Source organism: Sceloporus undulatus, chromosome 1 (genome assembly GCF_019175285.1).
Source record: "Sceloporus undulatus isolate JIND9_A2432 ecotype Alabama chromosome 1, SceUnd_v1.1, whole genome shotgun sequence".
Classification (NCBI taxonomy): domain Eukaryota; kingdom Metazoa; phylum Chordata; class Lepidosauria; order Squamata; family Phrynosomatidae; genus Sceloporus; species Sceloporus undulatus.
The window spans coordinates 139,873,516-139,889,576 of record NC_056522.1 but is presented as its reverse complement, the minus strand read 5'-3'; the positions used below and the strand labels follow the sequence as shown (position 1 = coordinate 139,889,576).

Below are 16,061 nucleotides of genomic sequence, written 5' to 3'. Positions count from 1 at the left end.
TACTGGCTCAGCTGAAGGATCATCATACATTATATACATACATGTTATCTATACTCTTGACTACTGTCGCTGTAAAAGAATCAATAGAAAGAATGCATGAAGTAGAGACCAGAGTAGGGAATTTTTCTGAAAAGTAATATGAATAGCTAAATAATAATAATAATAAAATAAAAATTTTATTTCTATACCGCCCTTCTAAGAAAATCACGGCGGTTTACATCAAAATACATTACAATAAAATCCAAAACAGTTAAAACATACATAATAACAAACAACCCAATAACCCACACTCATGCCAGCTAGACAATGCTGACGAAGGAGGGGGGAGAGAGCATCCAGGGGCGGGAGTCAGGGGTAAGCCTGCTCGAAGAGATAGCTCTTCAACCCCTTCTTAAATTGGACAAGGGAGGTGGCCGAGCGGAGCTCGACGGGCAGCGAGTTCCAGAGGTTGGGGGCCGAGGTGGAGAAGGCCCTCCTAGTGGTGGTGACTAATCGAACCTCTGGAGCTCTTAACAATTGCTGCCCAGATGATCTGAGTGTGCGGGGCGGATTGTATGGAGAGAGACGGTCCTCTAAGTAACCTGGGCCCAAGTGAGTTAAATAGATTTAACATGAATCAGGGCACGCCAATCCCCCCAAATAAGTTATTGAAGCATTCACAGCTATGGGTAGCATACAGTCTTATTTGGATTTACCTAAGATCTGAAGAAGCTACTGGTAAGATTAAGACTTTTTGTATCTAGGTTTTTATTATACTGTATGTATAGTAAAAGCTCACTTGAATGAAGTGAGTGGATTTAACCTGTCTCAGTTTGCATTTACAAAGTTCAGCTAAGATGTGACAGAATTTTGTTTAGAAAGGGGGAAATGAAAATATCCACAACTCTGTGTTTTGTTAAAACTTTTGTATTAACAAAGATTTCCAGTTAGAGTACCATTTAAATGCATTGGCCTAAAGATATTCTTCAGGCAGGGCAAATGAATATTTATATGTCTTTGCTTTAAATTTTCTACCCTCATTGGGAATTTTCCCTTCAACTTCAGTTAGTAGAACCTTACAGACATCTTTCTGTACTGAATACCTCCAGTATAGAACCATGAAAAACCACATGCGGCATAAGGGGATGCAGCTGATATCAGTTCTCTAAACAATAAAAATATAATCAATCTGTTATGTCCTCTAGCTAAATGTTCCACTATCAGTGAGCAATGAAAACCATAAATCAAGAGAGCTCCTGACATGTAATGTCCTCGTGTACAGTAATGACAGCTTTAGAGTAATTATAAACTTTTTGAAGAAGCAATTTTGGCATTGGTATTTGCAGAAAAAAATAAAGAAAATGACTTGTAATTTGCTAACTTATTTGACTGAAATCTTCCACTCATGGATAAATATTATTTGGCAAAAGAGGAGAATAGTATTTCCTTGCAGAATCCCACTGCCACCTTCCAGAAAAGGTCACCGCTGGTGAGGCTGGGGGGATATGATGCCACATATTAACAGCCAACAACACTTTGACTTGATCTTGATACTGTAACATCTGTTTTATGCTGCTGAACAATATTCAGGGAAGTGGGTTTACAGTGGGCCCTTGGTATCCGCTGGGGTTGGTTCCAGGAGCCCCTGTGGATACCAGATTCCATGCATACTCAAGTCCCATTAAATACAAGGACACAGTAAAATGGTGCCCCTTACATAAAATGACAAAATCAAGGCTTGCTGTTTGGAATTTATATTTTGGGGGAATATTTTCAAGCTGTGGATGCTTGAAACCATGGATAAAGAATCCATGGATATGGAGGGCTAATTGTATACAGACGGAGTCTGTGGCCGGTTACAAACCGGCATTTGGGACGTCTGGAGGACGTCCCATTTTAAAAAAGGGGCATCTCTTCTAGACGCCCCTGGGCCTAATACGGACTCCGTCCGTACAAGATGGCGCCGGCCCTTCTACATGGCCGGCGCCGTCTTTGCGTATCGGACGCTGAGCGTCCGTACGCGTCACGTCCTTTGTGACGTAGTGAGTGCGCCCCTGGCGCCTCGCTATGTCGCAAATGCGACTCTAAAAGAAGCTCCATTTTGGAACTTCTTTTTCGGTCTGCACGGGAGCCGCGCCGTGTGGAGGCTCCGGCTCCCCTGCGGACTAACCGGCGGCGGTGGCAGACCGCCGCAAAGCGGCGGTTTGTATCCCACCTGTATTATCCAGAATGACTGAGCCAGAAGTGTTTTTGATTGTGGCCTTTTAATTTTATTTATTTATCTATTTATTTTGAATATTCGCATCTATGTATATAACAAGATACGTTGGAGATGAGATGCAAGCCTATTTATACAAAATTTATTCAAGTTTCATATACACCATATACACAAAACCTGAAGGTAATTTTAGACAACGTTTTAATAATGCTGTGCATGAAACAATGTGTGTGTACACTGATTCATAAGTGTGTACACTGATTCATAAGAAAGCAAATGTGTCACTGTCTCAGCCACCCATGAAAAAGTTTTGTTTTCTGGAATGTTTTGTATTTTGGAATTCTGTATAAGGTAGACTCAACCGGTATTATTCAAGGTACGTATGGCTCCAGCCCACACTATCTGTGCCCTCAGTGACATTTCTTGGAAGTTTATGGTGGGAGGGAGCAGTTTCTGTATCACTGGTCTGAATGACTAGCAGTGGCTGTCTGGGGGGTTTCAGATAGCAGTCTTTCACACTGGGAGTTGCCAGGGACTATGTTTGCATGTAGGTACCTTCATGTTGTCTGTTGACTTATGGCAACCCCATGAATTACATATAGTTTTCCTAGTCAAGGAATACTCGGAGGTGGTTTTGCTAGTTGCATCCACTGAAATATAACCTACAGCACCTGGTATTCATTGGCAATCTCCCATCTAAGTAATAACCAGAGTTCACTCTGCATAGCTTACAAAACAGACGGGATCTGGTCTCTTAGGGTATTTAAGCATTTGTCAGGAACTGTACCAGGACCTTTTTTTCATTATAACTCCACTCTTTTATAAACTTCAGCAAGTTCCTGAAGAAAAATGACCCATCTGTTCATAGAACTCTTATTAGATATCATGCATTGGTACATAAGCACATCAAGAATATGGTTCTGAGTCCCTTGAATTCTGCTTACTGTAGTTATGTTATTTTGGATTCCATGCAGATCTATGTTAGGTGCTTTACATGTTGAAATAAAACAATTCCCATTTCTTTCTCAGTACCAGGTCTGTATAATTTAAAGATGTGGTGACAGCAGTCTTCACTTTTGCCAAATAATATTTATGCATGAGTGGAAGATTCCAGTCAAATACATTAGCAAATTACAAGGCAATTTATTTAACTTTTTTTTTAAAATCAGTTATTTGAGTAGCACTTCTGGCTAAGTTGGCAAATTTTAATAAGATAACTACAGTTTTACTCCTTTGACGATCTAATGAGTGCTTCAAAGACAGACTCTCCACTTCCTCTGAAAGAGGCAATAACATAAATTTATTAAGGAACACTTTTTAAAAATCCCTTGAAGTTTCTATTTAATGTACACATATGTGAATAATTCATATACATGTATCTATTTGCAGGTTGGAGTTTAATTCATTACTTAAGTTCTTCACTCGTTGAAGGAAATATATTAATTATTTAACTTTTGAAGAACCTTCTGCTTTTCAGCCTTAGGGCATAGTACCAACATACTTTCAGAGATACAGTGATGACCAGAGGATGCTTTCCTGTGTGGTAGTACAATAGAAGGAGGTAACCTGACTTGGCAGCAGACAAGAGATTTTATACTTTGGTCCCACTGGGATATAACCTTCTCACCTAATGATAGACTCACAAAATATATGACATGTAAGCTGATATGGCATGCAGCAACATATCTTCCACTTACATACATGTCAGTAGAGGCTGATGCTCTCCTTCCTTGTGGAAACATTAGAAGCAGAATTGCAGAAGACAAGATACAGATTATATCAAATATAATCATGAATGTTATCATAGAGGCCATATGCTTGGATAAAAAGGTCTGGCATCATCCTATCTAGGCCCTTAACATGGTCTTTTGAAACCAGCTGATTGCAGTAGAACTTCCTAGTCATGGCCTGTGACATTGTAAGGGGGCACCTGGCCATGTGGGTGATGCCAGGGGCCCATTTTTTACCCTTCGGCCATGACAGAGGATTTCATAGTAGAAACAGTGGCAACAAGTAAGGGGGAATGCAGCCATGATGACTCCACAGTGCAGTGGCAGGCAGGATTGTGAACACCTGTTCATCGCTGTGCTGGCCCAGATAGGTCCGGGGGTGGGAACAGACCAGGACTGCAAGCGGGATATTATGAGGGTTGGCCTGTGGTATCCTGCCTGTGCATACAGAACCTTTGTCATATCCTATATTCACTAACATTGCTGAGCCAACAGCCAATCAAGAATCACTTCAAATGGAAGATGGGGAGCTAAATTTTAAATACTGTCTCACATTAAAATGGTGATGTTGATAGTTATCATCATCATCATCTTATTCTGAAGACTGAGCAAACCAGGAAGAAAGTTTCCAGACTAAATTTCCCTTTAAACATCCAGTTTTGTTTTGTTTTCCAGTAGATGATCACTCATTCTTTTTCTACCTCATAAATAAAATAAAATAACAATCAAGCCAATTCTGAAATGATGCAGTGCAACAGTAGAAGGATCAAACATTCATGGAAAGGTGGACTATTGTTGAAAGACCTGCAAAATTCCCAGCTGAACCCCGAAGCTAGATTTCTAACAATGTGGCAATTTTAATTAGTGTTTGGATGAATGTCCAAAAGTAAAAGGGTCTAAATATAAACAGCATAGTGAACTCAGCAAATTGTCTTGGGAGCTGTGGCTGACCAGATTGTCTCACCCAGTGCCTGTGAATTCCCACAGCATGTGTTTTGGTGTGCCGAAAATAATCAAAAGCCCCATTGGGCACTGCTTCTGTACGATAACACACAATTTATTTTATTATTTATGTATTATGGATATATCTATGTATGTGTGTGTGTATGTATGTTTTGTGCTATTTAGATAAGGTCTCTCGAAGTGGTTTATATCAGGTTAGAAGCTAAAGACAAAATGTCAGTAAAATCAATCAATCAATTAATGGCATAGCAAGGCAGGTCAAATCCTAGCACTAAAAATCCAGTGAAAATGGATAGATCTAAAAGCACAGTATAGAAACATAATTTTTGCATTACTGTCATGGCTCAGGGCTATAGAATTGTGGAATTTGACAATTAAAAAAATTAAACTACAAATTAAAATTTAAAAAAACTACAAATCCCAGAATTCCATAACACTGAGGCATGGCAGTTAAAGTAGTGTCAGACTGCATTATTTCTGCAGTGCAGCTGCAACCTAAATGTCCTAGGCAAATGACATAAAAAGAAGATTATGTGATGCCAAGAACAAGCCCACAAACAACCTCCCTTGGATGGAGTGCCAAGCATGGACCACCCTATCTTAGAAGGCCTTCTGCAGTATTGTCACTCATCCTGCTTTTGATAGAGGAGTCGGAGAGAGCTCAGAGAATGGGGATGTTCATGAAAAAGAACATGACCCATTCAATATGTGTGCATGAATAGTCTACTATGCAACCCAGATGCCTTTGGGGCCATTGAACAAAAAATAGCATTCATTCATGTATTCTACTGTAAATACAAAACAACAAAGTAAACGTATAAAAAAGGTGTGGGTAGGAGATTGCATATAAGCATAAGACGAGGCACAATGTGAACACAAAATGGAGGGCAAGATGAAAATGCAGTGTCAGTTCCCTAGCACAAGACCGTTGAGGACATCCTCATAGGCCTTGTCATTCAAGCAGTCCATGTAAATGATTTAATATGCTATTTAATCCTGTCTGGGTTTATGTATTTGTGAATTGGTTTCCACATGCCTACAGGTCCCAGAGGAGGTCATGGCTTCATTATATTAACCACAGTGCCAAGTACAGTGTAAGCAACAGTCCCCTGGGTTAAAAAAGAAAAGAAAAGAAAAATAAATCCTTACATTTTATACAAGCAGGAGACAAATAGAAAGGAAAACAGAGGCACTGAGAGGTAAATTAGCTTGCACAGCACAGAGTCAAGTCAGATCAATGTTTTGGCTTGCAGGTGAATGTTTTATGCACTGAACCATAGTAGACAAAAAGGGAAAATTTTTTAATCTTATTTACTGCCTCAAGGACATGCTTTTAATTGAAAGGAAGTAACCTATGGCTGAAAGAGACAGTTTTAGCATTAATTGGTGGTCAAAAGCATTCTGAGAATGAACAGGTTTAACACTTGCTTTCAGGAGATATATATATATATATATATATATATATATATATATATCAGACAGAATTTGCAAAGTCAATGCATTTATTATATTAAATAGAGATGTAATACTTTGGTGATTCACTTTTCTTAGTTCAGTTAGAACTAAGAGTTGGAAAGCTTGTCTTGTGATTTACATCTGAATAATTAACATTGGCTGGGGAACTGAATGAACTTCAAATTTCTTCACAAAATCTATTTCCACGTAAGCAGGAACCACGAGGTAGCTTTTCAAATCCATGTTTCTCGATTCCAATAACTATATATGGGTGAAGTCAATCATCCATAAACTTCCCTCATTTGTTTCAAGGTCTGTGTTCATACACAGGCACTCTTTATCATTTTATTGAATGTGTTTCTTAGCTGCTTTTCAAGATGGAAGCCTTTCCAATTAATGTATGAAGAAAGTGTTGGGAGCTCTGCCCCCCAAAGCTCAAGGAATGTTAGTTCTTCATGTGTCAAGCACAAAGGCCTGAAGGGGCTTCTGTACCTTATCAGGATTTTTTATCACAAGGATTCTTGTACAGTACATGTGTTTGAGAAAATGTACATGAAAGTTCTTTTCAGATCTTCATGTTTAATGAACAAAGGATCTGAAGCTCCCTCCACAAAGACATTAATGTTGGAGCCAGGTTTGTGTGGCTGACTCCCTCCCCACTGTGCCCTTTGCCTGCTTCATTGAGAAGGCTGATGGGGCTGCCATTGCATCTAAGTCTAAGAAAGTGATCATTCTATTGTGAAAAACATAGGCCTGTTACAGACTGCCAAAATAAAGCTGCTTCAGGTCTCTTTGGAGGTATGCTATTTAAATGATGCATGGGTCCTAAGAGTCCAGAGGTCGCGCCAAAGCCACACTCCATTCCTAAGCACCAGAGTGCAGCTTTTGGTGCAGCTTCCGGATTCTTAGGATGCATGCAGCATTTAAACAGCATACCTCCAAAGAGACCCGAAGCAGCTTTATTTTGGCAGTCTGGAACAGGCCATAATCTATCAGCAGCAGGACTGAATTCCTGTTCCTTTTTGTAAGCTTTTCAATAGCTGCTATTTGCCCATCTGTTCATGCTTTTGCCTGAACACATATAGGGCTAAAACTGGGGATGTGGGGATTGTAGAATTCCAGAAGCCTACTCCCTAACTTCCTAAAGAACTGGAGATATGTTAGACCTTTGCACATGGAGTGTGCCCTTATTTACAAAGCCCTAGCTTGGATACAATGATCTTAGGCTGATGAACCATGATGTGTCTGGCTTCCAGCTTTGCAAGCTGTCAGGCTACTTTCTTTTCTAATTTCTTAATCAGGTTATCAAACAGACTGGAAACATGGATAAGAAGCCCAAATGTTACATTAGGTACAGACAACCAAATTGACTTCAGATGCTGATTAAATGTATTGAAAGTACCAAGCAGAGGTTTAGAAATGGGGTGTTGCTTTTAAAATAAAATGAACACACTGCACCACTTGCTAATTAAACCTATCAGCATTCTAGAAGTGAGTAACTCATTGATGAAGTTTTCAGAGGGAAAACAGACCAGACCCTATAGAAATGGCTTGAGTCTGATCTTGTCTCCATGCTATACACTTGAAGACAAAAGTAATCTCTTTTACAACCAAAACTCTTCCTCCAGGCAGCTCCCAGAGGAAGAATGAAACTGAAAGTCTTTGAGGATGTGGTCTTTCAGGTGGTTTACGTGAGGCTGAGTCAGGCTGGATTGTGCATAGAAATGCAAATTGCAATCCTACTAACCTACAGCTGACTGGCTGTTTAGATATATTTCCTGAAAAGGAGGGGAGGGTGGATTTGTTACACATGGATTGTTGAAGCAGTGTGACATGTGCCCACATCTTCTTTCTCTCGGTGTGTGTGCTTGGCTTCAGTGCTGAAGATGAGGGTTGCTTAAACCACAGATTCTTGTTACATTCAGATGGTGGGATGACCGTTTAATCCTATTTACTTTTGAAAGAGGGCTTAAAATACAGTTTCACAATTTGAATGTAATAGGAAACATTGGCTTGTAACACTTTCAGCAGTAGTTCTTTACTTTGGGAAACAAAATTATTTGATAAAAATTTTGAATCCATGCATGTAATAGCTATTTATGCATAACTGTCATGCATCAGCAGATGCATATTCATGTACAAAACTACATTTTAAAAAAATAAATAAATAAGTATTTTAATGGCCTATTATTTGAACAGCCCATTTGTTACTTATTTTTGAGAAAAAAAGTTGTTAACATCCCTTTTTAAAATAATGTTAAAATAACTTTCAGATTTAGCTAACTGTAACTATTGTAATGACTAGGATCCAAGTGAGAAGGTTTGGTTTACCTTTGACTACCCAGAATTGTGATTAGTTGGGGATTTGAAATTATGGTGCACTTATGAGCCTCTGATAAGAAATGTCTATAACCATTCATTTCACAGTGCATCATGACCAAATAGTGAAAGGAAAGCTTCACTGAAATGAATATTTTAAAAATGATATACAGTCACATTGCACACTAAAATCACATTAAAATGTATCAGTGAGGAAATTCATCTAAGCATTCATTTGATAACATATATGTGTATCTGTAAGTTTGAAGAACATAAAATAACCATCAGCACATCTTAAGAAAGTTTGTCACCAGTTTGTAGTACAAGGAATATCACGTTGGAGTCTTAACAGTAGGGACCGGAGTGAATTCCTTTTGGGCACTCAGAAATCCTTAGTCTGGGTTGTTAGGTATGCTCTGTCTACCTGGGCATTCTTCAAATAAAAGTTTGATCCGTAAAGTTAAGTCTTGCATAACATGTTACTAATTTATTTATGTGTGCAATTATTTTCCTGAGCGTCTTGCATCTGTCTTAATGGATTTGTTCTTATTGGCTTCACTGTAATGCTTTAAGTTTTGAAGATGACTTGCAATCAGTTTTAGAGTATCACCCAATGCCTGGCCTTGCTGGTGTGTGTGTGTGTGTGTGTGTGTGCGCGCAATTTGAAGCCAGACTGGGAAGAGGTGAGGTTGCTTCCAACAAAGTTGTGTGCCTTGGTAATGTGAAAGGGCCCAAACTGAAGTTGGATGCATCTGAACCTCACTATCAGCTGGCCTCTTTTCTGGAAGCCCCCCTTCTTCTTTACAGGATTAGCTGGTCATCTTTTAGGCTAAGTAGTAATGCTGGCCTCCATGCAAGGTTGTGAATATAGAAAGCATGTAGGGGACTACTCTGCACAGATCATTTCAGGCTTGGGTGAACTGTTATTAGAGATCATTGTTAAAAATGTGAATTTGTCCACTGCTAGATAGGTATGTACAGGGGTTAGAGAAGGTGAGAAGATGACTATGGTAGATTCCTGGAGGAATTGATAAGAGATGGGAAACCTCACCACATGTCTAAAGAGGGCAGCCACCTTCCCCACTAGTGAGAATACAGCTTGAGGGGAATTTAGCTTTGCCACTGACCTCATCCATGGGTTTTTGCCCAGATTGACAAGAATTAATCCTGAAAGATGGGACCTGCATATCTCCCCCCCCCCTCTTTGTAGATCTCATTTTTAAATAATAAAATGTCCCTAGTTCAACCCATACAGCTGTCTTGCCTCTTTATTTCTGCTTCTGATTGCAATGTAACGTTAGGTCTGAGAAACTGTTAGATGAAAACCTGTTGTTTTGAAAGATAAAATAAAAGTGGCTATATTTGGGGTGATGTTTTACCATCTGCTTAATTATGGTGTGACAGATATATGGTTCTTTTGAAAATAAATTTAAAAAAATAGAAAGTGTTAGAATAGTCTAGTAAATAGAGGAATTAAGTCTAATATGTCAAGAATACCACATATGTATTTCTGCCTTTATTTATGCTATGTGTTCATGTCTGATATAAATACTTTACTATAATAACATGCTTGATGAGTTTTTGTTTCTGTTTTTTTAAAAGAAATGAATCCATTTTTCTCCCAGGTTGACTGGCATGAATCTGCCCTCTCCTGTCATCAGCAGCAAAAATTGGTTAAGGCTCCATTTCACTTCTGACAGTAATCACAGACGGAAAGGATTTAATGCCCAGTTCCAAGGTAAGAATTACATCGGAACCTGCCAGTGGTTGAAATCTATTTTTCAAAAAAAGAAAGAAAAAAAAGGCTGAAAGAAGAGATGGTAGTGCAAGTGTTTTATTTAGACACTAAGTGTTTGGGGAATAAACAGATGATAGCAGAGTCCTTGCCAAATTGGAACAGCAGCCATTGCCACTCAAAAATATTGAGTCCAATTGAAATCTTTTTAATAGTCTCATGATTGCTTCTGTATTTATTGTCATTTGTTGTCACAGCACTGACAACATTTATTTTCCATCTGGAATAGGACATGGACAATATTTACATTGATATCTTTTTATATTAGGCCATGCACTCCTTTATACATAAATAAGTACTATCGGGTGAATTTATAAACTATTTTTGTATTGCTAGAACCTCTCTTGCCCCATATTTCAAACTTGGATAGCTGTAGCCTCAAAAGGTAGAATATAGCTTCAAAAGACAGAATATATAATTAAACTTTTTACTGTTTAATTAGGCTATTTTAATTGTTTTTAAAAATGTTGTTTTAATGTATTGTTATATTGTGACCTGCCTTGGGTCCCTTTTTGGGATAATGGCAGGATAAAAATAAAATAAAATAAAAAGTACAGTCAGACCCCAGACCCCTTATTATGCAAGTTATCCATTCTGGGACACTTCACACAATACAATACTGTATTAACTTATAATTTGAAAAACCATTTCTCTTACCTGAAACAAATGACAAAGTATTCTCTCTAGACATTTTATTGTTCCTCCAGCACAATTCTATGATATGCCTCTTCCGGGTGTTAACCATAGAGGCATACTAGAGAGCCTAGAAATACCTAGAGAAGTGTTCTCTCTAGGCATTTTTGGTCCTCCAGTGTGATTCTATGGTATGCTTCTACCAGAGGTTGACCAGGATAGTATGCAAATGCAACTAACAAGGGACTCAAAGTCTTCATGTATAACTGAAACTATGTAATACAGTTGACCCTCTTTTTCTATGGATTAAACACCCACAGATTAAACCATCCATGGATTGATTGAAAATAAATTCCAAAAAGCAAACCTTGATTTTGCCATTCTATATAAGAGACATCATTTTACTATGCCACTGTGTATAATAGGACGAGCATTCTCAGATTTTGGTATCCATGGAGAGGTCCTGGAATCAAACCCCAGTGGATACCAAGAGGCCTCTGTCCATACTCATGTAATATGGGATCCTGCTATAGGGTATAAAATGAATTAAGAAAGTATGGTATCATTGACAGGTAATGAAATTAGTGGGTGTTTTCCAAACCAACATTCTTTAAACTGCCCCCTCAGATATTTTGGCCTATAACTCCTTATGAATTATGGGATATGTAGTCCAAAACATGTGTAGACAATCTCTTAAGAAAGGGACTGCAAATTCTAGAATTCTCATGGGAAACTGAAATGAGGCATATGGGCATTAGCAGAAGTGTTGCACTAGCTTCAATTTCTTGTTCAGGATTCTTAGATGTGCAGTCCCAGTCCCCAGTGGGATAAGAGGTCCTTCTAGAGTCCAAAGAGCATCCAGTGATTCCACTATATTTACTTCAGATGATGTTTTCCTCCTTTGCACATAATCTATTATATATTTATTTGTAAGTTTGATATAATGAAGCTTGTAGTGTTCAAGTTTCACCACTCAGAAACCTTCTTCTTTCCCACTACTGCAAGAAAAGTACACACTTGAGATTGGTGGAGGGTTCTTTATGGCATATTTATTAAAATATCTGTTTCATGAGAAAATGAGAGCTTCAGTGTTGTCACTTTTTGTGTATGCTCACAAGGATATTTATCAAAAAGCAATTTTTCTATAATGTAATGCTTATTGATTTTGCCTCCACCTGATAAATCATTGCTCAGAATCACACTCTATGATTAAAGGAAAAAGGAAATGAGAGAATGCCAGTTGTTAGTTCACATGGAGTTACTAATCACAAATGCTTTCAAAACTTGTTTTCCCTACTAGTTTAGGTTTTCTGAGGGGGGAAGTCTTTGTTTTAAATTTATATTTGACATGTCAATTTTGACATTCAGTCATTGTCATACTCATTTGCAAATAAAAATCACTTGAGAAACCAATACTTATGTAAGTTATATTGATTCAGTGAGATGACTCTTTTTGGGACTAACAATTGGATTCAGCCAGACATTCTTTGTTGACTTGGATTTTTGTGAGACAGATCTCTCTCTTGGAGGCACCTTTTTATAAATGTCTTCTCTAAGTCCAAGTTTTGAGATATTTGATGGCATCATTAACAGTGTCCTTCCTATGTTTTAATATGTTTTCCTGACAAAACTACTACAGGACTGAGTATTATCATAAAGCAAGAAGCCAAAATACAATAAAAAGGACTGCATTTTTATATGTATACTGAGAATCCTACACATTCTTTTAAAAAATGAAAGAACTCAAATATGCACCAGCAAATGCTGAAAGTGACTGAAATGAAATTCTTGCACTTCACCCATAAATTTCCAAAAAGCTAGGATATATTCTAGTAAGGTTGGGAATAATATTTGTAAAGATTTTTTAAAATAAGTTGAAAAATATGCTTCTCTAATAATTGGGAAAACCTGACGATTCTCATCCTGGAGTGAAGAGAATCTTTGCACTTTGGGACCTATGCTGCATATAATTCACATGATATTTTTGCACAGAGGACAGCAACAGCATTTTCTATGCAAAACACAACATTCTGTGCACAAAAATAGTAATTCTTCAGAGAAAAGTTGTTTGTGCAGAAAATGATGTCTCTTGTGCAGAAAATGCTATTTTTTTCTGCACAAAAATGTCACATGTGAATTTTGTACAGAATAAGTCCTGAATTGTAAATAGTCCTTGAAAATTGCAATCTTTGAAGGTTTTCTTGCAATAAGAAAAGAATTCGCTAAAACTACTTGTTGTTTCTTTCAAGAACAAAATTAGTGAAGAATTACATCTCTATATTCTAGTGAATTAAAAAAAAAAATAACAAATCCCAAATGCAAAAGTCAGTAATTTAAACCATATTGAATTTATTAGGATAACAGGGCTTATCCAGTCACAGTAGTTTGTGAAACAAAATGAAATCACAAATAACCTGAATTTGAAAGATTTCTTACTGTGCAGTCTCCCTTTGTATGCCTGGGAATTCTTTGTACAGTCTATTTGTTGGACTAACCTAATCACTTTTATGGGAGAACAAGCATATCATAACAAATTATAGAACTAATGGTCTTAAGCAAGCCATCTGATCAAAAACGCTTGTGCAGGATTAATTCCATTTCAGATGTTTGAAAGATTGATTAAAAGAGATTAAAGTGCCATTGTGGCAGTGCTTTTGTAGGCTATCTTTACCAGTGAAAGATATAATCTTGAGAATTTTACTCTATATTGCTTTCCACATTGCAGAGGCCCTCAAGCTAATTGAAAGTGAAATGATACCTATTGTTAGTTGCTCTTGAGACACAACTTTCAGTTTTAGTTTGAAACATGCCAGTCAAGGGGGAAAAACTGTTTCATTTAAGGTCATTTCCAGTTATATAAATCCACACACACATGCTAAAGTCAACAAAGGTAACTTTCAGTTGCCATTTTGACATTGCACTTAATTGGAAGGCATCATTTTCCTTTGTTCCTTTATTTATTTAGAAAAGGTGGAGAGAGAAAAGAGGAAATGTGTTGAGTAGCAGTGTCCAAGAGATTTCAAAAATAAAGCAACTACAATATAGTTACAAGAACTGTGCACAAGAAGATTGTCTCAGCAGGAGCATCTGGTTAGGAGAGGTAGTCTGTTTTATTAGATCATCCTTTCCCCCTCCTTTAGCAATACTTTGCATGCAAGTCTCTTGTTCTTCTTCCTCATTTGGAACGAATGACTTTGGGAAGACAATGGGTCTTGAATTATTGCATCAGATATGGCAGGATCCTGAGACACTACCTGCTGGTATCCTAGGCATGCCTGTATTTTGGTCTGAGACATCACATCCATTAAATTAAAGGTGCCATTTCTTTCTGACATTTGGACAAGACTTGCCATAGGTATGTTTGTGTGGCTACAAAGGACTTAGGGCATGGCATCTCTTCTCTAGTCCTCAAGTTGAGGGAAAGGAGTATCAGAGTGAGGTAATTGCCTTTAATTGTGTGTGTGTGTGTGTGTAATGTGATGTTTAATGATATCAGCAGGGCCTGCTGCCTTGATATCACAAGTTGTCCCTTTTCTCAGGCTCTGAAGCTGAAATCTCTGATAGTTCTGCCTTGGTAACCTTAATTACACTGACCCCTACAGAATTCAGTGTTTTTCACAGGATTTGGTTATACTGCCCAAATCTTTATTTCTCATTAGGCTGACAGCCTGATGTGGTCAATTACTCCAACAAATTTTGGGAATCATTTCAGACCAATCTGCAGTGGGGCCTAGCCAATTTTTGATCAGCACAGAAGAAAAGGGAATTCAAGTTTGGTTTGTTTCTGTGGTGGCACAGTGCAAGCCAAGGTGGGCATCAAATTTGGATTTCCCAGGGAACATCCCTATGGTACCACCTGGGGTGTCTTTGCAGCCATTTGGCAAGAAGCCTTCTGTTGGAGTGCATATCTTTGAGGGACAAATTGGTAGATTGCATCAAGGGATAACTGATCCTGCTGCAGCCCACTGGCCAGGACCACCCCTCTACGTGACCAGTTGCCAGTTGCCTCATGAACACCTTTGGGCTAAGGTGTTTCTCACTTAAATTGGCCTTAAGTTAAACCAATCTGCAGCAAACTAACTCTTAAGTTAAGTGAGAAACACTTAGCCCAAAGGTGTTTATGAGGCAATGCCCCATTACATCTTATCTCAGCCAGATTCCCAAACTGGTCACATGGAGGGGTGGTCCCATTTTCCAAAATACTCCCATTTTCTGGATTGTATAATGGACAACTTGGGTACAACATTCTTATATCCATCTTATCATAAGTTTTCTGTTTTGTTATGAAACACACACACACACACACATACTTGTTATTAGGAATTTTCTTTTACCAACACATGCAAAGTTCATCAAGTCAGTGTTGTAGCTGGGTTACAATTTGAATAATATCAATAACCAGGGATTAGGATTGAGAGAGGAGACAGGTTAAAGCTGTTTAGAAGTACAAATGGAGAGACCTCTGGCCCTTTCAACAACATACAGCTATAAGCACCGTTATTCTACTTTAACTTTCATGGTGTATCCTATGGAATCCTTGGGTTCGTGGTTTGGTAATGCACTAGAGCTGCTCTTGTTGTTGTTGTTGTTGTTGTTGTTGTTGTTGTTGTGTGCCTTCAATTTGTTTTCAATTTAAGGCGACTCTTATGTGAACCTATCACAAGGCTTTCTTGGCAAATTTCTTCAGAGGAGTTTGCCATTGTCATCCTCTGAAAATGAGAGTCTGTTACTTGCCCAGAGTTACCCAGTGGCTTTACATGGGATTCAAACCCTGGTCTCCAGACTACACCATGCTCCGTCTCCAGCCTTCTGGGCTGCATCTCATTTCATGTCTACCCAGGGGCTTACAGGTAGTTTTAGGATGTATTCAAATTGCCTGTAAACCCAGAGGCATTTTTTCTCTCTCTCTCTTTCTCTCCCCCCCCCCTTTATTTCCTCTCCTCTTTGGCGCCATGTCCCTCAGGAGTGT

The 16,061-nt window shown here is 38.3% G+C and overlaps 1 protein-coding gene across 2 annotated transcripts in view; it reads left to right on the top strand.

Moving 5' to 3' along the window:
• The window catches only part of CSMD1 (CUB and Sushi multiple domains 1), a 1,231,469-nt gene that overhangs the window by 758,997 nt on the left and 456,411 nt on the right, over positions 1–16,061 (top strand). For both annotated transcript variants that reach the window (XM_042480556.1, XM_042480547.1), the window contains exon 6: positions 10,290–10,402. In XM_042480556.1, the coding sequence (XP_042336490.1) occupies positions 10,290–10,402 (113 nt within the window). The remainder of the gene's footprint in view (positions 1–10,289; positions 10,403–16,061) is intronic.